The following is a 25992-nucleotide window of genomic DNA, read 5'->3' as shown; positions in this document are numbered from 1 at the left end:
CATAATTGCCACCTCATTTCAGCCCTGTCTAATTTATTCTTCCAAACACCCCCCTAGGATCCTTAGCCACCACTTCCAGTATACCAAATAGGAAAGTATGGTCAGGATTCAATTTAGTGTGCCGATATAATGCATTGTCATCATCCTGCTTCTTAATGCTGTTAAAGTGTGCTCGTAGATCATCCTTCTAAACCTCCTCTCAGTTTTTCTTATATAAAAATAATGGCAATCCTGACAAACAGCAATATATACTATTCCTGTAGTACCACAAGAACCCATGACTAACCTTACTTCATACCCACTGATGCCAACTTGTATGGTAGGGGTGGTAATGATAAACTTACAGTAGTCACAAGCACCACATTTAATGGTGCCCGTGAGAGTCTTTAATCCCTGCTCAATGGGATGTTCTAACAAAAATTTTAAATTGTTGTTCGTCCTATAGGAAAACACCACGAGTAAAAAGTAAATACCAATAGCCCTGTAAGGGGTGAGTAATAGACAGAGAGGAGAGAGAGAGAAAGACAATTGGGCTGGAGGCTGGGAAACCAGGACTGCAACAGTGAATACAGTTGAACATCTACATTTATGGTAAGTGTACACAACTGTACTATGTTCTTTGTGTTTCACTGTTGCAGTCATCACACTTGGGTTGATTCCCAAAGCTGAAGAATGGGTGGAGGCAGTCAAGAAGAGTTGGGGCTGGCTAGTATGCTCTGCAGGACTGTTGTTGCAAAACCTGCCCTAGATTTGGAAAAGATAGGCAGGTGTTAATGCTTGGTGAAGGTGTGAACAGAACTCCAGGTAGCAGCTTCCAGGATGTCCCTGGTAGGGATTCCCCTGAGGAATGCTGTAGAGGTAGAAGTTTCTCTAGTGGAATGCATTCTGACCCGGTGAGGGGTTGGTTTCCCATGGTGTTTGTAGCAGAAATGGATACATTATGCTATCCATTTGGAAATGGTTTGTTTTGAAATGGCCTTGCCTTCTGCCCCTGGTGCAAAACTGACTAGTAACTGGTCAGATTTCCTGAAGGGCTTAGTCCTATCAAGGTAGGATCTGAGCTGTCTGTGCACGTCTAAGGAGTGCAGGATCCTTTCCCCTTTATGTTGAGGGTTAGTGAAGAAGGTTGGCAAATGAATAGGTTGATTGAGAGCCACACTGGACACCACTTTAGGCATAAAGGAAGAGTTAATCCTGAGGGAGACCCTGTCAGCATGAAAAATTATGAAGGGTTCCACAGCATTAAGTGCTTGTAGCTCACTCTTCTAGCTGAAGTGATGGCCAGAAGCAGGGCTGTTTTCCAAGAGAGGAGTTTTACCTCTGCTGACACTGCAAGCTCAAAGAGGGGTAGCGTGAGCTTTTCCAGTGCAAAGTTAAGGTCCCAAGCAGGGGTGGAGGCTCTCCTTGGTGGCCTTAAATTGTTTGCCCCTCTGAGGAACTGTTTGATGAGAGGATGAGAGAAGAGAGGTGGCTCAGTGTTGTAATGAGCTGAGATGGCAGAGGCATGGATCTTAATGGAGGAGAAGGATAGGCCTCTGTGGAGTAGATCTGCTAGGTAATCCAGGATTAGAGGTAAAGAGGGCAGTGTTGTGTCCTCTCCTTTAGACTGAATCCAGGAACAATTCCTTTTCAACTTATCAGCATAGGATTTCCTTGTACTGGGTCTTCTGGCTTCAAGAATGAATTCCAGCACCTGCTTGCTTAGGCTGGTCACTGGGAGATAATTGAAGGAATATGCCAGGCTGCAAGATTCAAGGTTTGCAGTTGCAGATGCAAGATCCCCCCCCCTGCTGAGTGAGGAGGGTTGGGAACTGGGGTAGGTGCCAGGGTGGCACTGGTGACAGGCTGCGCAGTAGTGGGTACCAGTGCTGGCATGGCCAGTCCAGGGCAATCAGGATTACCCTTGGTCTGTCCTGTCTTATCTTGAGTAATATTCTTGTGAGAAGAGGCAGAGGGGGAAATGCATAGATTGGGAGGTTTACCCACTGAAACGATAGGGCATTCACTTTCCAGGCCCTGCTGCGAGGTGTCCTGGTGCAGAATTTGCTGAGCTGGTGATTGTAGGGGGAGGCAAAAAGGTCCACCTCCGGGGTCCCCCATTTCTGGGTTAGAAGGCTGAAGGTGCTGAGGTCTAATTGCCACTTGTGTGGGTCTAGGAGACTGCTGCTTAAGTAGTCTGCTAGAGAGTTTTGTTTGCCTGGCAAGGAATTGAGCTTGCAGATGAATATGCATGTCCAAGGCTGTGTTCCACAGGGCCATGGCTAGCCTGCAGAGTGGGCTCCCCCCTGCTTGTTGATGTACCACAGCTGTGGTGTTGTCTGTTTTTATGAGCAGGAGTCCTGGTGAGAGTAGGGATCTGAAAGCTGTCAGAGCATGTTGAACAGCTCAGCATCTCTTTTTGGTTGATGTGCAGATGAGTTTGACTTGGGTTCCAGTGGTCCTGAATGCACTCGTCATCCAGATGTGCCCCCCGGCATAGTCTGATGCATCTGTGGTTAGGGTCTGGGCAGTGAGGGGTTGAGTACAGGGAAGTCCCTTGTTGTGGTTGCATGCTGCTGCCCATCAAACAAACTCTGTCCTTAGACAAGGTATGATAGGTATGACAGTTTCCAGGTCCTGAGAATGTTGGCACCAAAGACTTTTTAAGTACCATTGAAGTTTCCTCATATGCAGTCTGGCATATGGAATTAGTAGAATGCAAGAGGCCATGAACCGTAGAGCCTGCAGGATTTTCCTTGCAGATAGCTGGGTTCTGGTGGCCATTTGAGTGAAGTATCCTGTTTGATAGGCTTGTTTTTCTGGAGTAAGGAATGCCATCTGGGATGCTGTGTGCAAGCTTGCACCTAGGAATACAATCTTTTGACTGGGGACTAGTTTTGATTTCTTTTCATTGATAGTGTACCCGAGGGAGGTTAGGAGGTTCTTTACAAATGTCAGCTGCTGCAACAGCTTTTCCTGACTGTCTGCCTGAATCAGGCAATTGTCCAAGTAAGGGTAAACCAAATTTCATTTTTTTCTTATTGCACTGAGGAAGGCTGTGATATTATTCTGGCCGAAACCGGTCTGATTATTTTGTTTTATTAAAGTGATTTTGTACACAGTATGCTGGCTCTTTCTTTACTGGGACTTGATATTGCGTTTTTCAGCTGTGCATTTGCCCTACGCGCAGGAGTGCCTTTTTGATTGTTACACTTTGTTCCTGTTCCTGCTGGGGGCCTGTGTACTTGGTACTGATTGCACGTTATCTGTGCAATCTTGTTTTTGTTTTATGAATACATCTTCTTTGTGGCATTTGGTCGTCTCTTCAGTGGAATCTTTATCCAGGAGTGTTGTGGATTTATTTGGTGCCCTGTTTGCTACTATCAAGAAGCAAGCTTCAGATACCTGAGGCGTTAGTTTCTAACGCGTTGTTTTCTGGCATGGCGGATGACTAAGCTTGTAACGGGAATTCATTTGGTGAAATTACAATTGTTTGTCAGGGATATTAACCCGATAAACCTGTTCGCATAGTGCATTTTAAGCAGTTTATCATCTGGGTGATGTGTTTGACTGGAGCCGTCGTACATTGGAAGCTTCAGGTATTTTGTGGTTCCAAACATTTATTGGATATTGGGGATTATTTAAAGCATGCGTATGTGACCTTCTGAGATCGTTTTGGAACATATGCATGCAATATTATGGGACTAATCCAACAAGCTTGTCTTTTTTCAAACTGATGGGCCTTATTGTCATCAAGGAACACAAGGTACTGTAATAACTTTTTATCATTTGGCGATTGTACGTAGAGTGGAATTTTTATTTTGTGGAATCTGTATCTTGTCTATTGGGACAGTATTTATATAACCGACAATCAAGATTCTATCGAAACCTTTCACAGTTGGTCGTGTAATAGGGATATCAACCCGAGAAGACCTCTCCATGAAGTGAAGTTCCAAGTGGTTTATTATCTGGGTGATGTGTTTAACTGTATTCGCCGAATATTGGAAGCTTCAGCCATTTGGTGCTTTCTAACATTACTGCAGAATTGGTTCATTTTAAGCAAGCGTATGTGATATTTTGAGATTCATTTGGAACATATGTATGCAACATCATGGACCAATCTAGTATGTTAGCCTTTCCTTAAAATTGATGGGCTTTTTTGTTATCAAGAATCACAAGGTACTGTGGAACTTTTAATTGTTTGGCGACTTTACGTTGAAAGGAATTTTTCCTTTGTGGAATCCGCACCTTGCTTATAGGGACATAATTTTCACAATGGACAGTTAAGACTTTATTACAACTTTTGTATACCATGCTGAAGAGTTAATTCCTGTATTAAGATTTTGTTTAATATTTCAAGTCTGAATTTTGTGTATTGAACAGTATATATTTTCAATGGATAAGTACATACTGCTCTTTCTCTTTAGTAAAAAGTATAGGTTATTTTTGTTCAATAATCTAGTGCTGGATTGACATATTTTTCTGCAATTAATATTTAACATTTAGTTGTCTCTGGTTACATTAATCCAGATAGGTGGGACACACTATAATTTTATCTTTACATATTATATATGATATTGGCAACATTGGCATATGAGCCAATACATATAATTTTAGGTCCTACAGGTAAATAATAGGGCATTTTGATCCTTTCATTTTTCTGGTCACAATACAATAATATTTTGGGACAACCTGGCCTGGCTGCTGTGTTTTATCCATGAGGGTCTTTTTGTTCCATAATCTAGTGTTTCACTTTTAGTGGTTAGTGTGGAATTGCTTGCATTCTTGTCATTCATTGGATTTTAGAGAGACAAATGGTGGCCTCAGTAGGTTGGGACACAGCTTGATTTTGAATGATATGTTCATTCCCTTTTTTATACATATTTTGGGCTGTTATTATTTCTCCTACCATCATTAAACAAAATACAATATTTTTATCTTCATATTTTTTCTTGCTGGCATAGTTGTTGTGGCTATCATTGTCAGCTATTAGTCTTGGGATCTATTCAACTAATACCTATTTGAACAAACAGATCTAGACATGGATCTTTCAAGTTTGATAACAGGGTTATCAGCTGATAGGGAAGATCTTCGGGCATTTGGGCTTGGATCTTCCTCTCAAATTAACAATATTATTGATGATGCACCCAATTCGGAATCTGCTTTCATTCTAGCTTTTGAAGGCTTATCTAAACAGCTTCGTACTCTTAGGGCCAATATTTGGCATTCCAAATTGTTTAAGGCATATATTGCCAAAGGTATAACCCCTCGGGGCCTGAGAGTACGCATACAACCTCATGTGGGGACGGTGGATTCGGAGCTTAGTGATCAGTGGTCACAAATACAGCAGCAGGCCGGTATGTCCTTTGTGGAAACTCTAAATACTATGATTGAGTAATTGATAAAGAAATTGATGTGGTGACCAGAACGGTGAATGACATGAAACCCTATGAAGGTGAACCTTATTTTAACAAACACCTTAAAGTAGCCACAGATCTAAATAATCTGGAACAACTTAAAAGCAGAAAAATTAAGAGGGATCAGGGTGATTACCAGCAGGGTAATCCTTTTTCAAATAATTCCAAACATGTGAGATTTACACCTACATTGTCTAAGACTTCTAAGAGAAAGAGACCACGCTCTATATTAAGAAAATTTGGTCATGATACTGGTTCCTCAACTGAGGACATTTCTTCTTGTACAGATAACGAATTCCAATCAGTACCAAGTTCACCTTCACCTAAAAGGACAACATTATCTGTCCCTTTAGGCCCAGGTACCAGCGGGGGGGACGTAAACACAGAAGGTATAGACAATATTCAGAGTCTGTTGAAAATGGCCATACAGAATTAGTGGAAGATCAAAGTAAGAATGTTTTAAACCTATCTGATTTTGTACTATCTCCAAGTCCATTTATCTGTGCTTAATAAAGGCTTGACTTTTACTCTGGGATTCATGGTGTCTGAAGAAATGTTTGCTCAGGATTTATTGTCTTTTTGTAGAACATTGAACTTAAGACTGTTTTTTGGTAATAATGACAATGATGATATGGATGATAAGTTTGTATATCATAAATCTTCTTTCACTCCACCTATACATCCTTTGGTACATCAGTTCCAGAATAGCGTTCGCAAAGATCTGCATTTTTCTAGGTCTGAGATACAGTATAAATCAAATAATGTAACTCTTGTGGAAAAACAAGCTATTCTGGAACTACAGGACTGCAGTTGCATTCTTAAAGGACATCTACAAAATAACAAGAATATTGTCATTATTTCAGCCGACGAAGGTGGAGCTGTGGTTGTGTTAAATTGGAAAGATTATGATCAGGAAGCTAAAAGGCAGTTATCTGATGGTAGATATTATTTTGAGATGCCTATCAATCCTATTCATCTTTTCAAAAAATCAATTGATGAATTTTTGGTTCAGGCCAGGGATGAAGCAATTATAACCAATGATATCATGCATCAATTGATGATTCAGGACCGGCTAACCAATATATTTATTTTTTGCCAAAAATTCACAAAAATCCCATGCATCCACCGGGTAGACCAACTGCTTCAGGCAAAGGTTACATTACAGAACCATTATCTCTTTACCTGACCAAACATCTTAAGTCCCTCCATCTTGTTCGGTCTCGATTACAGGACACTACCAACTTCCTGCAAATCATTTCAGAGAGTCAATTAGAACCGGACTGGTTGATGTGCACACTTGATGTGTGCGCTTTATATACTAACATTCCACATGAATCCAGTTTGGAGGCGCTTACATATTGGTTGGAGGTGGCCAATCTATATGACTGATCTCAATTCTTTTTTGGTACAGTTAGCAGGACATGTTCTTAGCAATAATGTATTTTTTTTATCAAGATACATGTTACTTACAAAGGGTACAGCAATGGGGGCTTCTTTTGCCCCCATTTATGCTGATTTTTTTATGGCTTTTGTTGAAAAACAGCTTATTTATGATCATGGCAATAACATTTACTTAGAATACATTGATATTTGGAGACGCTTTCTAGACGATTGCTGGATGGTATGGACAGGAGAGATTAATATGCTACATGAATTCATAGTCTACCTAAATAAGAACCCCTGGGGACTGCAATTTACCATTCATTATGATCTCAATAGTATTACATTTTTGGATGTGACTATCAACAGATTATCAGATCACACGCTGGGCACTGAAGTATTCAGAAAATATCCCCAATATAATACCATCCTCCATGCATCCAGTTTTCATCCTCCACATATAGCCCGTAACGTCCCCAAATCACAATTTATTAGAACGAAACGCATTTGTTCAGATGATTCCTCATTTCAGAATTATAGGAAGGATCTTACTGGTAGATTTAAAGCCAGGGGTTATGGTATGGGTTATGCATTGCAGGCAAGCAATTTGGTTAATTCAACCAATAGGGAAGAATTTTTGAAGTACAAGGATCATAATGTTACAACAATGCAACCTATAAGGCTGGTTACAACATACGTCAGGAACACGGTGAACCTAATTGAAAGTGTCAGGAGACATTGGAATATTTTACAATACGATGATGAGCTATCTCAAATTATACCTGAAAGATGTCAATTTTCATACCGGAAAGGTAAAAACCTTGCTTCCTGCTTCAACCATTACAAACATGGGCCCATCTATCAACCTTCCCAATACATACAAACTGCCATTATGGGGGATCCATTAGTTGGCTGTTATCCATGTGGACATTGTATCCACTGTGACAATGTGGTAAAATCCAGACAGTTTTCCAGTCGCAACAGTTTTTAAGTCTATAAAATTAATTTTTTGCCAATTGTAGTACTGATTGGTTAGTTTATCAAGCTACATCTAAAAAAACTAACAACGGACTAGCCGATGAACTTATAAACTGATAAAAACACAATAGCAAACTGAGTTGTGACCACAAAAAAGGCACAAATACGTATTTAGCGCTTTCTTCCACTTTAATTTAAATGTGAACTTCTTCAGAAAAGACACGAGCCCTCTCAAACTCGTGTCTTTTATAAGATACATACAGGATGTGATATCATGATTGACATAATTTGGTTCTTGTTAGTTGTTTAATTATAACAAATCTTCTCCTTAATAAAGCATTCTATGTACTGTTTAAATAAATATTTTCACAAATTTTCTAAAAAAGAACAAATCTTATAACTTTCAATTATTACTCCAAATGGACTGTCAATTCAAATACAATTTTGTGTGTCTCGCCATAGCGATCTTAATTTAATTGCCAGTGTCGATCTCTGTATAAATGTAAACGTTCTTGAATTGATGCACATCTACATGGTGTGCGCTATAAGTTAACTATCCATCTTTCGATCAAAAATTGTTGTATAAAGTGCACGCACTAAACCAATGAATGTGCAGAACACTCGCATCCACGTGCGGTGAACTTATAAGTGTGTGCACCCGTGCCCAACTGTGTGCGTATGCATCAACATGCACACATGTGCACTCATACATAGGTTCATAGGTTCATACTAGGCTATCTGCCCAAGGGCATTTATAAGCCTAGCCCATAGTTATTTGGCTTTTGCCACCCCTTTAGTTTGAATAAAACTATGCCTATTATTTTGCTGTGCCTCTGTCAAGCAGTGACACTGAAGTAATCCCTGGGGTATATCTGCGATCTCCCATCCATTGGTCAAGATTCCTCTTGAACAAGGCCAGCGAGGTGCTCTGCCTCACATGTACCGGGATTTTGTTCCACAGCATAGGGAGTCTCTGGGTGATGAATCTGTCCCTCCAGCACGTTGTATTAATAACCGTGTCAAGGTTTAAGTCTCCCGCCCTTGTGGTTCTGAGGGATCTAGATTTTTTGAGGTGAAGCATATTCATCAAATCTGGGTTTGACATGGCCTTATATGTCAGGCACAGGTCACCTCTGAGTAAGCGGTATGAGACTGAATAGAGCTCGAGTTCTTTCAGTTGGGCAGCATAAGACATATTTTTGAGACCCTTTATCCTTTTGGTGAGGAACTTTTGGGGCCTTTCCAGCTGCTGCAGGTGTCGGGTCAGATACATTCCGAATGGGGCATTGTACTCAATCATAGGTCTAATGAGTGATGAGTACAGGGGGACGATGACCTCCCTTGATCTAGATGTGAATCCCTTCATGATCAGGTGGGCAATGTAGAAGGTTTTCCTAACTACTTTAGCAACATGAGTGTCAAACGAAAGGCTACTGTCAACCTGGGTCCCCAGATCCCTGATGACTTCTTCTGTGCTCAGTGGATTGCCACCTATATGGTAGCTAGGGGTAACCTTGTTTTTCCCGAAGGGTATGACTATGCATTTCTTGGCATTTAACTTTAGGCCATGGCTCTGGCACCAGTTCTCCGTTTCTGTGAGGCCCTTCTGAAGGGCACACCCACACACACACAAACATACACACACACACTCACGTACACACACACACTCACGTACACACACACACTCACGTACACACACACACTCACGTACACACACACACTCACGTACACACACACACTCACGTACACACACACACTCACGTACACACATACACACAAAAATACCCAATACACACTAATGCAAATCGATCACCCTTTTCACACATGCACACGACAGACTGGTACCTAAAGAAACTCTCATTCACACACTCACCCCAACACAAACAAATGGAAAAACTCATACTCTCACACCTGCCTCTCGAATGGTGTCAAGTGCACGAGTGATGCGTGTGCACACGCACCAACATGAATACGTACACACACTCCACCAAAGTGCTCTCCGTGGAAATGCTGACTGTAACCAAATGAGATGACTGCGTGGAATTGCATACAGACATTCACTTCTACTTACACATCTTCAGCACTTACACACACCCCACAATGGCAAAGTGTCTACCACACTAATGTGTCTCACCATATTCTATTCATGTATGTTCCCCAAGATTGGGATACTTTGTAAAATGAAAAATACAATTTGAATTAATGGTCCTATTTGTGTATCAGATAACACTGTCATATTGTTCACATGACAATACTTCAAGATGTTTAAAAACTTCTGATAATTTCAAACTACCAGCTGTGTATCTTAGTACCATCAAATATGTAAACAAAAACTAAAAAAGTGTTAAAATTAGACACCATAAATAATGCCTATCTATATTACTATTTATATTTGAAATTATAATAACATTCTAAACAGTGGATTACTGTCATACTAACTTGCAAAAACATCTGTGAAGCTATCTATATGTTAAAAAACATTTTATATTTATGTTTATGACCTCATTTAATCCTGGCTGGGAATCTGCCCCTAAAATTAATTGCCATAGTGTTTCTTTTTTCTTTTGAGTGTGTGTATGTGTGTGTGTGTGGGTGTATGAGTGCACATGTGTGCATGTTGATGCATACGCACACAGTTGGGCACGGGTGCACACACTTATAAGTTCACCGCACGTGGATGCGAGTGTTCTGCACATTCACTGGTTTAGTGCGTGCACTTTATACAACAATTTTTGATCGAAAGATGGATAGTTAACTTATAGCGCACACCATGTAGATGTGCATCAATTCAAGAACGTTTACATTTATACAGAGATCGACACTGGCAATTAAATTAAGATCGCTATGGCGAGACACACAAAATTGTATTTGAATTGACAGTCCATTTGGAGTAATAATTGAAAGTTATAAGATTTGTTCTTTTTTAGAAAATTTGTGAAAATATTTATTTAAACAGTACATAGAATGCTTTATTAAGGAGAAGATTTGTTATAATTGAACAACTAACAAGAACCAAATTATGTCAATCATGATACCACATCCTGTATGTATCTTATAAAAGACACGAGTTTGAGGGGGCTCGTGTCTTTACTGAAGAAGTTCACATTTAAATTAAAGTGGAAGAAAGCGCTAAATACGTATTTGTGCCTTTTTTGTGGTCACAACTCAGTTTGCTATTGTGTTTTTATCAGTTTATCAAGCTACATGCACCTGTGGTTCTTTCTACATTGGTCAGACTTCCTGCCCATTTAGAATAAGAATTTCAGAACACATTAGCAATATTAAAAATAAAAAACCTTCCAATGCACTGTACAAACACCATTTGATACATCCTTCTGCTAGGTTTTCATTTTTGAGTATTGATATTGTAAAGGGCAATAGATCCAACAAAATTGGATGGCACTCCATCCTAAATAATAAAGAGAAAAAGTGGATTGTGAAACTGGGAGGGTTGTTCCCTCCTGGTTTGAATGAACAATTCTAAGATGGACCAATCAGCCTTGAGAAGAATGTATTTGTCTAACCAAATTTCATTTTTTTCTTATTGCACTGAGGAAGGCTGTGATATTATTCCGGCCGAAACCGGTCTGATTATTTTGTTTTATTAAAGTGATTTTGTACACAGTATGCTGCCTCTTTCTTTACTGGGACTTTAAATTTGCAATAGCCAATGGCTGGAGCCAGGTATTTTGTGAAGACTCTGGGAGCAGTGGATAAGCCAAAGGGAACTCCATAGAACTGATCATGCATAGATCCTGCCCTGAAACGTAGGTATTTGCATGAGTCCCTGATAGGGATGTGCAGATAGGCTTCTTTTAGATCTAGGGTGGCTAACCAGGCATCTTTGGACAGCATAGGAAGAAGCCGCTGAAGGGTGAGCATTTTGAATTTTGGTACCACCAGGAAGGTGTTTAGAATGGAAAGACCTAGGATTGGGCATGAAGTGCAGTCTTTTCTGGGTACCAGGAAAAGTCTGGAATAAAACCCTTGACCTATTTGTTCTGCAGGAACAGGTTTAATTGCCCTTATGGAGAGCAGGGATTGAACTTGGTTTTGTGCCTCTGCCCACTGGTTTGGAGGAAGGTTTGGGAACACTTTTGGGACTGGCAGTGAGTGGAAGTAAAATTTGTATCCCTGAAATACAATGTTGAGGACCCATTGGTCTTTGGTGATGGATGTCCAGTTTTTGTATGATGGGCAAGTTTTCCTCTTAGGGGCATGAGCAACTGGGCAGAGGTGAGGAGTGGCGTTGACAAGTCATTGTGAATTCTTTCTATAAGGGCGTGGCTTAGCACTCCCTGTTTTATAAGAATAGGTACTCCCATTGCTTAGATCTCTGCATATCCTGAGACTGTAATCTGGGAGGGGGTCTGTTTGCTCTGGGTCTAGTTTGAGATGGCCTTGAGGGGGCTGGAAAGGACCAATGTTTCGAGGGGCAATGCCTACTGAATCTTGGAGGCTGCACTTGCAAAAAATCTTTGTCTGTCTGCATAGACTTAGCTTTTTCTTCCATCTTTTTTAGAAACTCTTCTGCTTTGGTGCCATGTTCAAAGGAGCATCTAGTAATTTTGATTTGACATAGTCTGGCAAGGTCTGCTCCTTAAGCCAAGCATGCCTTCTCAGTACAGAACCAGTGACTGCTGCCCTGCAAGATGCTTCTAGGAGTCAAAGCCACATTGCAAGGTATGCCTGCTGACTTGGCTTGCAGAATGCATAAGCTCCTGTTGCACAGTCTGTAAAGGTAGATAATTTTTTGCTTAAGTTCCATAATATGTTGCTGGTATTTCAGCATGTGAAACTGGCAATTCAATGCCCTAATGGCGAGAGTTACAGAGGTGTACACTTTTTTACCCAATCTGTCTAAACCTTGGGAATCCCTGTCCAAAGGGGTGGGATTCTCAGCTGTAGTTGCTTTTATGCCTTTAGGCCCCTGGGAAATGACCTTTGGGTCAGCAGTAGGATTTTTGAAAAGAAATTTGAGTGTGTCAGAGACTCTGTAGTACCTGTGTGGTTTCCTTGGTGCAGGGGGTAAAGTATCAGGAGTTAGACAGTTTTCCATAAAGACATCATCCAGAACAGGAGGGATAGCTAAAGGTCTATGTTGTGGCAAATCTAAAAATTCTCTGAGTCTCTCTTTGGACTGAGGATAATCCTGGCATTCCCAGTGGAAATGCTCTCTTAAAGTATGTAGGGTTTCCCCCAAAGAAAAAACCTCTGGAGGGGAAGCAGAGGGAATAGAGTCCTCTGCATCTGAATCCTCATAAGCAGATAAAGGCAAGTCTTCATACTCAAAAAACTCAGAGTTGTTGGACTCTTGATCTGTTAAAGCTGCTGGGGATAGGTCTCTTTCTTTTAGCAGGGGAAAGCTGGCTTCCCCTAATCAGAATAATCAGGTCTTCTTCCATTTTAAGCATTTGATGCTGTGGCAAGGAAGCAGGTGCTTGAGGTTGGGCCGTCGTTTTTTTAGGCGTAGCTCATATGCTTTGCCTTAGAAACTCTGTAGTTTTAGACAGAACTGAAGACGTGAAAGAAGTCATCGGTTTGTGTCCAATATTGGTAATGTGAAGAACTTCCTTGGAAGCCGGTCCCTGCACAGCAGCTCCGGACCCATCCAAGGTGGAGACATCTGCAGGTTCCGTAGTCAAAGAAGAGTCTTGTGGCATACCAGACTCCGAATGGTAGCTGCCTGCGAATCCATTGAAGCGGGCATCAAGGGCTGCAAAAACACCTCCCTGAGTAACAGCGAACTAGCTTAACAGAAGCATCGTTGACAGTTTTGGACCTGTGCAGTCTGTCTCTGTCTTTATCCTTATGTTTTTTTGGAAGATTAGTAGTTGGATGGCTTACCGATGCCATTTCGGAATACGGAGATAGACAGCGAAAGTATTTAGTGACAATAAGGGCCTGACGGTGAATAGTTCAGACATTAAACAAAGCACAAAACCAACAGTGAGGTATATCGTGGTCTGGGCCTAAACAGGTGACGCAGTAAGAATGGAAATCTCAGTGTTGTATTTGCTTTCCACAGGTGAGACAATATTTTCTGACATCGGTTAGAGCAAGAAAAAAGGATCCCCAATGGGGTACTTAACTTTAGAAGACTTCAGGATGATTCAATTCGGAAATTAAAACTCAGGTAGCGGCCGACCGGCACTTGTGCGAACTGCTTCTGCTTTGGTCTCCTCGGCAAGAAAGACTTATGTAATGGCGTCGGCAGGCTGTTTTTATATCCCTGACAACCTGACATCAGTCCTGAAGTGACAGCAACCGACACAGAAATATTAAGTCTCTGGTATTCGGGCCGACTGAGGGCTACCTGCAGGCAGATAACTCAAGTGTGATGACTGCAACAGTGAAACACGAAGAGAGATATTTAGAAATGGGAAGAAGCAAGGGAAGGCAGGAATTCAGCGGTTTGTAGTTATAATCAGTACAACATTACATAAAGAAAGAAAAAATTATGTGATGAAAAAATTTTAACAGGGTTTATTTTCTTTTCTGTTAAGGTATGTTTTCCTATGTCTTAAGTTCTAATTTAATAAAGGCATTAAAAAAAAGTACTTCAAGTTGGTCTTGGTAATTGATGGTCTTTATTCCAAAGACCTCTGGGGTGTTACTAGCTGTGTAATGTGTTTGGATAGATACATGCTTAAAAGGGTTAAATTCTATAATTGGTCTGATCAGGGCAGATAATAGAAGGAGAACTTCCTTTGACCTGGATGACATACCTTTAGTCATTAATTGAGCTAGAAAGAAGGATTTCCTGACTACTGTACCTACATGGTGGCCAAAGCATGCAGTTGTCTGTGAAGGACAAAAAAATCTCTGACAGTTATCAGTCTGGAGTGGGGATCAAGCTACGCTACTATTAAGATTGGTTTACCAAAAATAATTATATACTTGCTCACTTTTTCTGTATCAACATGGTACTGGATGCTGAGAGAATGACAACCAGGTTGTTAGTTGATTGGGGATTATTGCATGAATACTACTGCGTCTTATATTATGAATTTCAACAACTGTAATTTTAAGAAGGATCTGCTTTTTTTAATGTATATCCTAATGATTAGCAAGTTCTAGAATGGGCTGGGTTTATTACTTATTAAAACATATCTCAGTTTACAGAATATGAAAGCGCCATGTTAAGTGCACTTGGTTTGTTGTGTACAAGTATGTAATAATAATAATGATTACTTCTGTTAATAAATTGACAAAGTTCAAAAACACAGCACTAAAGGAGTTAGTAAAACAGGAAAAAAAACCAGAAAAAGACATCCCCAGCTTTGAAAGACATATTACAAATCTCTCAGTGAAAGGGAAAAAAAAACTTTTGAAAATATCACAGGATACCCTGCCTTTTGTATTGCATGCCCTACTGACATCTTCACCATAGGAAGGAGACCAGTGCCGCTCTGGAAGATGTCCAAAAGTTTTTTTACGTCAGGCTGAATAGATGAACATCTGCCTGTGGTCAGTTCTGAAGTATAACTGATATTGCAGCAGTAACCCCAATGAAGACCATCTGGGCATTTTTCAAGGCTTAGAATTTTGGAGAATGACATGAAAGGACACAGAGACAACTCAAAATAAATGTAGATGTTCGAGTGTATTCATTGTTACAGTCATCACATTTGGATTATCTGCCTGCAGGTAGCCCTCAGACGGCCTGAATACCAGAGTCTTTGGATTTCTGCGTCGGATGCTGTTGCTTCTTCCATGACGTCAGGTCGTCAGGGATATAAAACATGCAGCCGATGCCATTACATCAGTTTTTCTTGGCCCAGATGTCAGGTGCCCCCCCACAATAGGAAGCAATTATATGGTATGGTATACCCCCATCAAAAAGCAAATATACATGAAAAAATATATGTACCAAACAAGAAGGAAAGGTAGAGCCAAGAGAAGTCAGGGGGCTGGAGGGAGGGTAACTAGGACTGCAACAGTGAATACACTCAAACATCTATATTTATGGTAAGTGTACACAACTGTACTATGTTCTTCGTGTATCACTGTTGCAGTCATCACATTTGGGTTGATTCCCAAAGCTAAAGCAGTTTCTTAACAATGACCTCCCAAGCCTTCAATACAACTCCTTAGGGCCAGCTATTAAGCCCTGCAAGACTGCTGTGGCAACTCCAGCTCTGGATTTAGAAAAGATAGGCAGGTGGTAATGCTTGGTGAAGGTATGTACAGAGCTCCAGGTAGCACCTTCCAGGATGTCCATGGTAGGGACTCCTCTGAGAAATGCCGTAGAGGAAGATGCAGCCCTGGTGGAATGTGATCTTATCCCCTGTGGGGTAGGTTTTCCATGGTGCTTGTAGCAGAAATTAATGCAATGGGATATCCATTTGGAAATGGTTTGCTTTGAAGTGGCTTTCCCCTCTGCCCCTGCAGCAAAGCCAACTAGCACCTGGTCAGATTTTCTGAGAGGCTTAGTCCTGTTCAAATAGAATTTAATTTGTCTGTGCACATCCAGAGAGCGCAGCATCCATTCCCTTTGTTTTGTGGATTAAGGAAAAAAGTAGGCAAATGAATGGAGTGGTTTAGGGCCACACTAGACACCACCTTGGGGATAAAGGAAGGATTAGCCCTGAGGGAAACCCTGTTCGCATGGAATATAATGAAGGGTTCCACTGCCATGAGGGCCTGTAATTCAGACACTCTTCTTGCTGAAGTGATGACTAGAAGTAAGGCTGTTTTCCAAGAAAGGAATTCCAACTCTGCTATTGCAGCTGGCTCAAAAGGGGGAAGAGTGAGCTTTTCCAATACAAAGTTAAGGTCCCAGGCTGGAGTGGGAGCTCTCCTGGGGGGGGGGGTCTTAAATTTTTGGCCCCTCTAAGGAATTGTTTTAGCAAGGGGTGAGAGAAGAGGGATGGGCTCAGTATTATAATGTGCTGAAATGGCAGAGGCATGAATCTTAATTGATGAGAAGGACAGGCCCTTGTGGAGCATTTCTGTTAAGTACTCTAGAATATGAGGTAAGCTGGGCACTGTTGGGCCCATCCCCTGAGCCTGGCTCCAGGAACAGTATCTTTTCCTCTTTTCAGCATAGGATTTTCGGGTATTAGGCCGCCTTGCCTCCAGAATGACATCCCACACCTGCTTACTGAGGAATGCTAGAGGAGAGCTCATGGAATTAGCCAGGCTGCAAGATTCAGAATTTGAAGCTGAGGGTGCAGAATCTGGCCCGCCTGCTGGGACAGCAGGGAAGGGGTCTGAAGCGGGTGCCATGGTTGTAGCAGTGTCAGACTGTGCAAGAGGGGGTACCAGTGCTGGTGTGGCCAGTCTGGTGCAATCAGTATTGTCCTTGGCTTGTCCTGTTTGATCTTTAATAGAACCTTCAAGAGGAAAGGCAGAGGGGGAAAGGCATAAATAGAGAGGCTTTCCAGGTAAAGGACAGGGCATCCACTTTCCAAGCTTGACTGTGGGGAGTTCTGGTGCAGAATTTCTTCAATTGGTAGTTCTGAGGGGAGGCAAACAGGTCTACCTCTGGAGTCCCCCATTTGTTCAAGAGATTGAATATTTTGGGTTCTAGTTTCCATTTGTGTAGGTCCATGAGACTTCTGCTTAAGTCGTCTGCCAGTGAATTTAGTTTGCCTGGCAGGAACTGAGCTTGTAGGTTCACTTAGTAGCTCAAGGCTGTGGTCCATAGATCCATGGCTAGTCTGCAGACAAGGTAGGAGTGGATTCACCCCTGCTTGTTTATGTACCACATAACTGTGGTGTTGTCTGACTTTACCAATAGTTGTCCTGGAAGAATAAGGTCTTTGGAGGCTGTCAGAGCATTCTGTACAGCTAACATTTCTTTTTGATTGATATGAAGGTGCATCTGTCTCGGGTTCCATTTGCCCTGAATGCATTGCCCTGCCATGTGAGCCCCCCATGCATAGTCTGATGTGTCTGTTAGGTTCTGGGTGGCAGGGAGTAGAGTGAAAGAGAGACTCTTGTTGTGGTAGCAGGTCTCTGCCCACCAAAGAAACCCTGTCCTTAGACAAGGAATGATAGGAATCATTGTTTCCAGGTCCTGAGAATGTGGATACCATAGGCATTTTAGATACCATTGGAGTTTCCTCATATGGAATTAGCAGAATGCAAGAGGCCATGAACCTCAGAGCTTGCAGTATTTTCCTTGCAGATAGCTGGGTTTTTGTGGCCAATAGTTTAAAGTAGGTTGTCAAATAAACTTGTTTCTCCAGAGTGAGGAATGCCATCTGGGAAGCTGTGTTCAAACTTGCTCCCAGGAATACAATCTTTTGGCAGGGTACTAGGTGAGATTTCTTTTTGTTGATGGTGTACTCCAGTGAGGTTAGAAGTTTCTTTACAAATGCCAGGTGTTGTAATAGCAAGTCCTGGCTTTCTGTCTGAATCAGACAGTCATCCAAGTATGGGTAAATTTTAATATTTCTCTGCCTGCAAAATGCAATGGCTGGAGCTAAACACTTTGTGAACACCCTAGGCGCATTAGATAAGCCAAAGGGAAGTGCAGAGAACAGAAAGTGCATGGAGCCAGCCCTGAAACATAGGTATTGTCTGCAGGATTCTCTTATTGAGATGTGCAGGTAAGCTTCCTCTAAGTCTAGGGTTGCCAGCCAGGCATCCTTGGCTAGCATAGGAAGAAGTTGTTGAAGGATTAGCATTTTCAATTTTGGAACTACCAGAAAGGTGTTCAGAATAGAGAGGTCCAGGATAAGACGTCAGGAGTTTTCTTTTCTGGGTACCAGAAAAAGTCTTGAATAAAAACCTTGTCCTCTTAGTTCTGTTGGGACAGGTTGAATAGCCCTGATACTGAGAAGAGAGAGAACCTACTGTTGGGCCTCCACCCACTGATTTGGGGAGAGGTCTGGCCAACCATTTGGGGTTGGTAGTGTGTGGAAGTGGAATCTGTATCCTCGGGAAACTATGTTCAAAACCCATTTGCCATGGGTAATGAGTTCCCAGTTTTTTGCATGCAGGGCAAGCTTTCTTCCTAAGGGAGCAAGTAGTTCAGCAGGGCTTGGAAGGGTTAAGGTTAAGTCATTGTGCCATTTTTCGTAGGGGGGTGGCTTACTACTCCCTGCTTTGGAAGTTGGAGCCCACCACAGCTTACATCTGTGCGTAGCCTGAGATTGAAGTCTTGATGGTCTGCTGTTCCTGGGTTGGACTGAGAAGGCCTGGAAGGGACTGGAAAGGACCAGTTCTTTGAAGGCCAATGCCTACTTAATCTGGGAGGCTGAACTTGTAAGAAATCTCTGCCACGTTTTGTTCCTTAAGCCAAGCATGCCTTCTAAGTACAAACCCAGTGACAGCAGCCCTGCACGTTGCTTCTAAAGCATCAAAACCACATTGCAAAGTATGTTTACCAACTTGTTCTGCAGAATGCATTAAATCTTGCAAGTCTTTGTGTTCAGCACAGTCAGGAATCAACATCATTTTCTGTTTAAGTAGTCCCATAATATGCTGCTGATACTTTAACATAAGAAACTGGCAATTTAAAGCCCTAATGGCCAAAGTAGCAGAAGTGTATACCTTCTTACCCCATCTGTCTAAGGCTCTAGAATCTCTATCAGAAAGGGTAGGATTTTTGGCAGCAGTAGCCTTAATGCCTTTTGGTCCTTGGGAAATGGTCTCTGGATCCGCAGTAGGATTCTTGAAGAGGAACTTGGAGAGTCAGATACTCTGTAGTACCCGTCAGGTTTTCTGGGAGCTGGAGGTAAAGTGTCTGGGGTAAGGCTAAATTCCAAGAAAACATCATCTACAATAGCCAGAACAGGTGGGATAACTTGTTGAGGCAGGAGCAAGAATTCCCTAAGTCTCTTTTTGGACTCAGAATAGTCCTGGCTTTCCCAGCGGAAATGCTCCCTAAGGATATGCAAGGTTTCACCAAAAGAAAAATCTTCTGGGAGGGGAAGCAGAGGGAATGGAATCCTCTGCATCAGAATCCTCATAAGTAGATAAGGGCAAATCCTGGTAATCAGAAGGAGCAGAGATATCAGATTCCTGATCAGAAGAATCAGAAAGAAAATCGGTTCTAGGTCTCTTATAGGGGGAAGGCTGGCTTCCCCTAATCAAGGTAATAAGGTCTTCAGCCATTCTAAGCATTTGTTTTTGAGGCATATGGGCCCAAGTCTGTGGTTTGGTCATCAGTTTTCTAGGTGTAGTGCGAGTTTTAGGCTTGAGGAATTCAGTACTTTTAGTTGGAAACGATGCCGTCGGTTTAATATGAAAGTCTGTAGGCTTGAATACACCCTCAGAAGCTGGTGCCTGCACAGCGGCTCTGGATCCATACAAGGTAGAGACATCCACAAGTTCCATAGACGAAGAAGCATCTCAATGCATACCAAAATCCGAATGGGTCTCAGTAGAGGCCTGCAAATCTGTAGTAGCGGGTATCAGGGGCTGTGAAAACACCTCACTGAGTACTGATGGACTGGTGACTAGCATAACAGAAGCACTGTCGGCAGTTTGGGACCTATGTGTTCTGTCTCTGTCTTTATCCTTATGTTTTTTCAGAAGATCGGTAGTCAGATGGCTTAACGAAGCCATTTCGGAGTACGGAGATCGAGAACAAACGTTTTTGGCTACAAAAATAGCCCGATGATGAATAGTTCAGGTGTTGAGCAAGGCATAAAACTGACAGCGAGGGATGTCGTGGTCTGGGCCTAAACAGGTGATGCAGTAAGAATGAAAATCTCTATCAGGTATTTACTTTCCACATGCAAGACAATTGTTAATTTTTTCTGACATCGGTTAGAGCAAGAAAAAAGGATCCCCAACGGGGTACTTCTTTTTTTTGAAAACTTTGGGTCTGAAACTCGAAAATGAAAATTTCAGGAGTCAGCCGACTGGCATTTGTGAACTGCTTCTGCTTCGGGCACCGCACGGCAAGAAAGACTGATGTACTGGCGTCGGCTGCATGTTTTATACTCCTGATGACCTGAAGTCATGGAAGAAGCGATAGCATCCGATGCAGAAATCTGAAGACTCTGGTATTCAGGCCGGTTGAGGGCTACCTGCAGGCAGATAACCCAAATGTGATGACTGCAACAGTAAAACACGAAGAACATCAAACTTTACCCTAGATCTGAGGAAGTTTTATGTAGACAGATGGGTGGATATGTGGAATACGTACTTGAATGGGAAGTGAGAACTGATTCAGCTAACACCCTCAAAATGGTATGGGATAGATGTATATAAGTAGAGGCATGGAGGGGTGTAGAGAGATAATTAGGGCAGCTATGAAATAACTAGATGTAAACTACAAACTAAACAGGCAAACTAATTCCTTCCACCACAATATGTATGCACACCCACAGTCCATTATGTACAGCTGTTCTACAGACTTAAGCACTGTGAATCATAATGACTGAAGATGCTTTTCACTGGCTCATCACCAGTCTTCTAGAATGACATTGTGCCAGCACAGTCATTCCTAATAATGCATAAACCCATAACGAAACTACTCTAAATGTAAATATCAGCATGAATTGTACTGGCTTCCTTAGTTTTACATACCCTCTTTGTCTTGAACTGTGTCCACAACAGCCACGTACTTCTTTGTAAACCAGCCGGGAAAGTAACTAGAGAAAGAAAACAAAATCATACACAGTACAGTCAGACCAAGATGGATACCAAAAGTACATTAGTTCTAAGGGTCTATAACACTAAATACAAAATCCTGAATTATATATATTCAGACATATTCAGGGAAAGGACATATCTAATGAAATTAGATGATCTCCAACATTTAACTACAAAACATGGACACCATTACATTACATCACAGTTAATAACAGGAAACCTAAACTGAAGAACTAATGCAATGTGACAGTTCAAGTCCCCGTGGAAATATACAAGACATGTAAACAGTGTACCTACATATGTTTAGTAGTCGGAGCTTTGCAACAACCTGTAGTATGAGACAGAATTAAATTCTGTGACCCAAGCCATTGTACAGGGAATGGCCCTCCCTATTCATCACTACAGGTACACATAACAGACCCCATGACATGTTTAAAGGAAATTTGTTAATTGAGTTAGTGGAACTTTCCACAGACACTTTTCAGCCCCAAACTGGGCCACAGGGGCAGAAGTAAATACAATTCACATGGACACTAGAATAGCATGTTTTTGGAATGAGGAGGAAACTAGACTACCAAACAAGAAAATGATGGGATGTCAGGATTGAACCACGGACCCTGGAAATATGAGCCAGAACAAATATGGCTGCAAAAAACAGTTTTACTGTATGCTAGAAAAGTCTACTTACTGCTGATTCAGCAAATGTTAAAGCTATTTAAATCTACATCTTAAAACAGATTACTGCAAATGCAGGATGGCATAGTCATAGCAGGAAGAAAATCATTTAAAGGGCTTGGGCAGAAAAGCCAATGGACAAGAACGATGGTGCTGAAGCAGCGACTTAAGGCATCACTGTCTGTGGACCACCAGGGAAGTAACATGATGTACTCTGAAACCACGTGAGGGTCTCCCCTAACATTCAGCAGCAGTGGCTTTAACAATAAAAAATAGAACAAGCGTCAATAACCCAGTAACCTAATCTTATCTTGGGAAGGAGAGTGGTGGTAATGATTACTCTGTACTATGACAACACTTCCTTTATAGAGGATCAGTTTGCACCTCCTTTAAGAGCTATAAAGATTTTTATAAGGATAACATTACTAATGACATTCAAGAAAGTAGTTGTGTAAAATTTTACCATAACCACAGATGTCCCTCTCTTCCATGTTGCAGTATTCAAAACCCTTGGGTTATCCTCTGCTAGCTACCCTAACAACCGTCCGGTATATAAAAACTTCTAATTACTGCTAGGTATGTGGGATATCTGACATTGACCGAGGAAGCATGTGCCATAAAAGTAACATCTGCAAGCAACTTTCCTCAGAACTGAATGCCCAAGTCGGATTCCAGTTCCAAGACAGCTGTACAAGTCCTATGTCAACCAAGAAAGGATAATTTTAATTGAAAAAAGGAGTAGAAGGGAGGGAATGAACATGGCAGAGAAGGACATCTATGGTTATGTTAAGATTTTACACAACTATTCTATGTCCTATTCTCATTTTGTAGACTTCCAAACCCTTGGGTGAGTGCCAAATCTCAAAGGGAAGAAGGGGGGGGGGTGGCATGGAACTGTTTTCTATGAAACCATGTAGGATTGCATTAGCAAATCCCACTCTAGACCTGGATACACAATCCGGTCTGTAGTTCTTAGTGAAGGTATGGACAGATGTCCATGTAGTTGCCTCTAGAATGAAAGCAGTATCCAGTCCTTTAAAAAAGGCTCCAGATGAAGCCAAGGCTCTAGTAGAGTGGGTCTTAATTTTTGAATTTAAATGTTTTCCATTGTAGATGTAGCAAAATGATATAGCCCTGAAAATCCAGGCAGAAATTGTCTGTTTTGTCATTGCTTTTCCCAGAGCCCTGGGATGAAAGACAAATAATTGATCTGATTTCCTAAAGGATGGTCTTGTCAAGGTAAAATTAAACAGTCTATGAACGTCAAGGGAATGCAAGACACACACACAGTCGTTCTGGGGATGTTTAAAAAAAAAAAAAAGTGGGCAGGTGAATAGCTTGGTTTAAGGACAGTTCATTGACCACCCTGGGCATGAAGGAGGGATTGGTCCTCAGGGTCACACTATCCTTGTGGAAGAGGAGAAAGGGAGGAGTTGCCATGAGGGCCTGGAGATTGGACACTCTTCTGGCTGATGTCATGGCCACCAGGAGTACAGTCTTCTAAGTACAGTGCTTCAGGCATGCTTTGGATGCTAGTTTAAAGGGAGCAACATTGAGCTTCTCTGAAACATAGTTCAGGTCCATTGGAGGTGGAACTGGCCTCCTGAAGGGCCTGAGGTGCAGTACTCCCTTGAGTAACAGCTTTGCAGGAAGATGGGATGCAAGAGGAGGGGCAAGAGGCAGACAAGCTGAAATAGCAGCAAGGTGGTCCTTAACAGAGGAATATACCAGCCCTGCTTGCAAGAGTTCACACAGCTAGGACAGCACTAAGGGGACCTCTCCTTGCAGTGGGTCCAGGTGTCTCTGTAGACACCAAATGGAAAAGATTCTCCAGTATTCAGTTTTCTGGCCTCCTGCAGGACTGTTAGCATGCCCTCAGTGTAAAGGTGTCTGCAAGGGATCAAGACTGTATCACCCACAGAGTTAGGTTCAGAGACTCCAGGTGGGGATAGATTAGGGATCCCTTGTCCTGTGTGAGAAGGTCCACTCTGTGAGCTAACTTGTGATCATTGCCCTAGGCTAAATGCAGAAGGAGGGGAAAACAATGCTGTCTTTGGCAAAAGGGGTTCACCAACAAAATTTTTGGTTTGTCACTTGATTTTGAGTAGGACTTTTTGAAGGAGTGGGAAGGGGGGAATGCATAAAGAAACATCCCTTTCCAAGAAATTGAAAAGGCATCCATTGCCCTCGCTAGGAGGCTGGGAAGCCTGGTGCAAAATAGTGGTAGTTGTCTGTTCAGAAGGGAGGCAAACAGATCTATTTGTGGTGTACCCCACTTGTGGACAATCTGTGAATCATCCATTCGTGGGACTGATATGGACCTGCTCAGGGTGTCTACCCGAGTGTTCTGTGCTGAAGGGATATAAACTGCCTGCAGAGAGACTCTTCGCTAGGCCTCCAGTTCCCAGGCTTGAAGTGCAAGTTTGCATAGCAAGTAGGATTTTATTCCCCCCTGCTTGTTCACATACCACAGAAATGTAGTATTGTCTGTGAACAATTTCAGGGGTCATTGTTTTAGGATATGTAGGAAAGCTCTCAAGGTGAATAAGATTGCTCTCATTTCCCTGATGTTGTGCTCCCACCTGAAGGTGTCTGACCTGCACTCTCAGGCTGACTAAAGCAGCTCCCCAGCCCAGATCTGAGGCATCCTTCCTGAACTGGAGGAAGGGGTTGTAAGGGGAGCTCCGGGTTGTGATTTGCTCCAGCCACCAGAGGATCTCCCTCCTCAGGCAGGGAAGGAAGGGAATGTTGAAGTCCAAGGGGTGTGAACGTTGGGTCCATATTTACCTCGGGTACCATTGCAATTTTCTCATGTGCAGTCTTGCCAATGGCAGCATTGGGATAGTGGAGGCCATATGACCCAGTAACCTGAGGTATTGTCTGGCTGTCACAGCAGTGGCATGGAGGACAGAGAATAGGTATTGCTTTAGGTTTTCCACCTTTTGGAGTGGAAAGAATGCTCTCATGGCATCTGTCCTTATTCTGCACCCCAAGGGAACTTGATCATGGGAGAGATTCAGGTTGGACTTGGGGTAATTGATGCTGAATCCCAGTGCCTGCAGGATTGAGATAACTTTGTGCAGTTGGTGGTGAAGGGATGTGGAAAATTCTGCCTGTATCAGGAGGTCATCCAGGTATGGAAATATGTGAATCCCTTGGAGCCTGCAATAATCAATAGCTGGAGCCAAACACTTTTGTTTAATTCCCTTGGATCTGTAGAGAGTCCAAAGGGCAAGGCAGAGAACTGAAAATGTGAGGAACTCACAGAAAAATGTAAATATTTCCTGTAACTGGACCTTAAAGGGATGTGTAAGTAAGCATCCTTTATGTCCAAGGTGGCTAGAAATCCCTGAGGCATTACCAAGGGTAAAAGGGTCTATAGAGTAAGCATATAGAAGGTGGGTACTTGTAAGAAAAGGTTAAGGTGGGAGAGATCCTAGATAGGTCTCCCTGGTCCATCCTTCCTTGGTACTAGGAACAGTCTGGAGTAAAAGCCCTCTCCCTGTTCTGCCATGAAATGGGTTATTTGGTTCCTTGAGAAAGGAGGGAGTCTGGCTGAAACAGGGGAACCTGGTCTGTGGAGACCGTGGGATGCCTGTCCAAGAAGGAGGGATTATCCATGTCATGAAATAACCCATTTCTATAGTGGACAAGATGTACTTGTTTGTGGTAATGCTTCCCCAAGCTGGGACACAGTGAGACAGCCTTAGGGACAGGAAAATGGAGTTTGGGGGGGGGGTGGACAGCAAAGGCAGGTTAGTCACAGACTAACTGCCCTGTCCTGAAGCTGAGGCTTCTAGCCACAAGTCTGAGTAGTTTGGAAGGAGTCTGCTGTTTCTTGGAGCTCTTTCTGCTACTGGAATGGGGGGATTGGAGCAGAGTGTTTGTTAATGAACTGGGTTTTGGTGGGGTAGTTTCTATGAAATTTGAGGATAGGGGAAACAAACAAGTCTTTGAGATCCTGGAGTTCCTTCCCCTTTTGTTGAAGGGTCTTGAATAGCTCAGC

The 25992-nt window shown here is 42.2% G+C and overlaps 1 protein-coding gene across 1 annotated transcript in view; it reads right to left on the bottom strand.

Annotated features, from left to right (window-relative positions):
• LOC122808527 (glucose-6-phosphate exchanger SLC37A2-like) overlaps positions 1–25992 on the bottom strand; it is a 635225-nt gene that overhangs the window by 134144 nt on the left and 475089 nt on the right. Inside the window, exon 5 of the mRNA XM_044079482.1 lies at positions 21246–21310. Coding sequence (XP_043935417.1) covers positions 21246–21310 — 65 coding nt within the window. The remainder of the gene's footprint in view (positions 1–21245; positions 21311–25992) is intronic.

Source organism: Protopterus annectens, chromosome 8.part0 (assembly GCF_019279795.1).
Source record: "Protopterus annectens isolate FY-2018-M chromosome 8.part0, PAN1.0, whole genome shotgun sequence".
Lineage (NCBI taxonomy): Eukaryota > Metazoa > Chordata > Ceratodontiformes > Protopteridae > Protopterus > Protopterus annectens.
The sequence above is the reverse complement of the archived record's forward strand: the minus strand, read 5'-3'. Positions and strand labels throughout refer to the sequence as shown.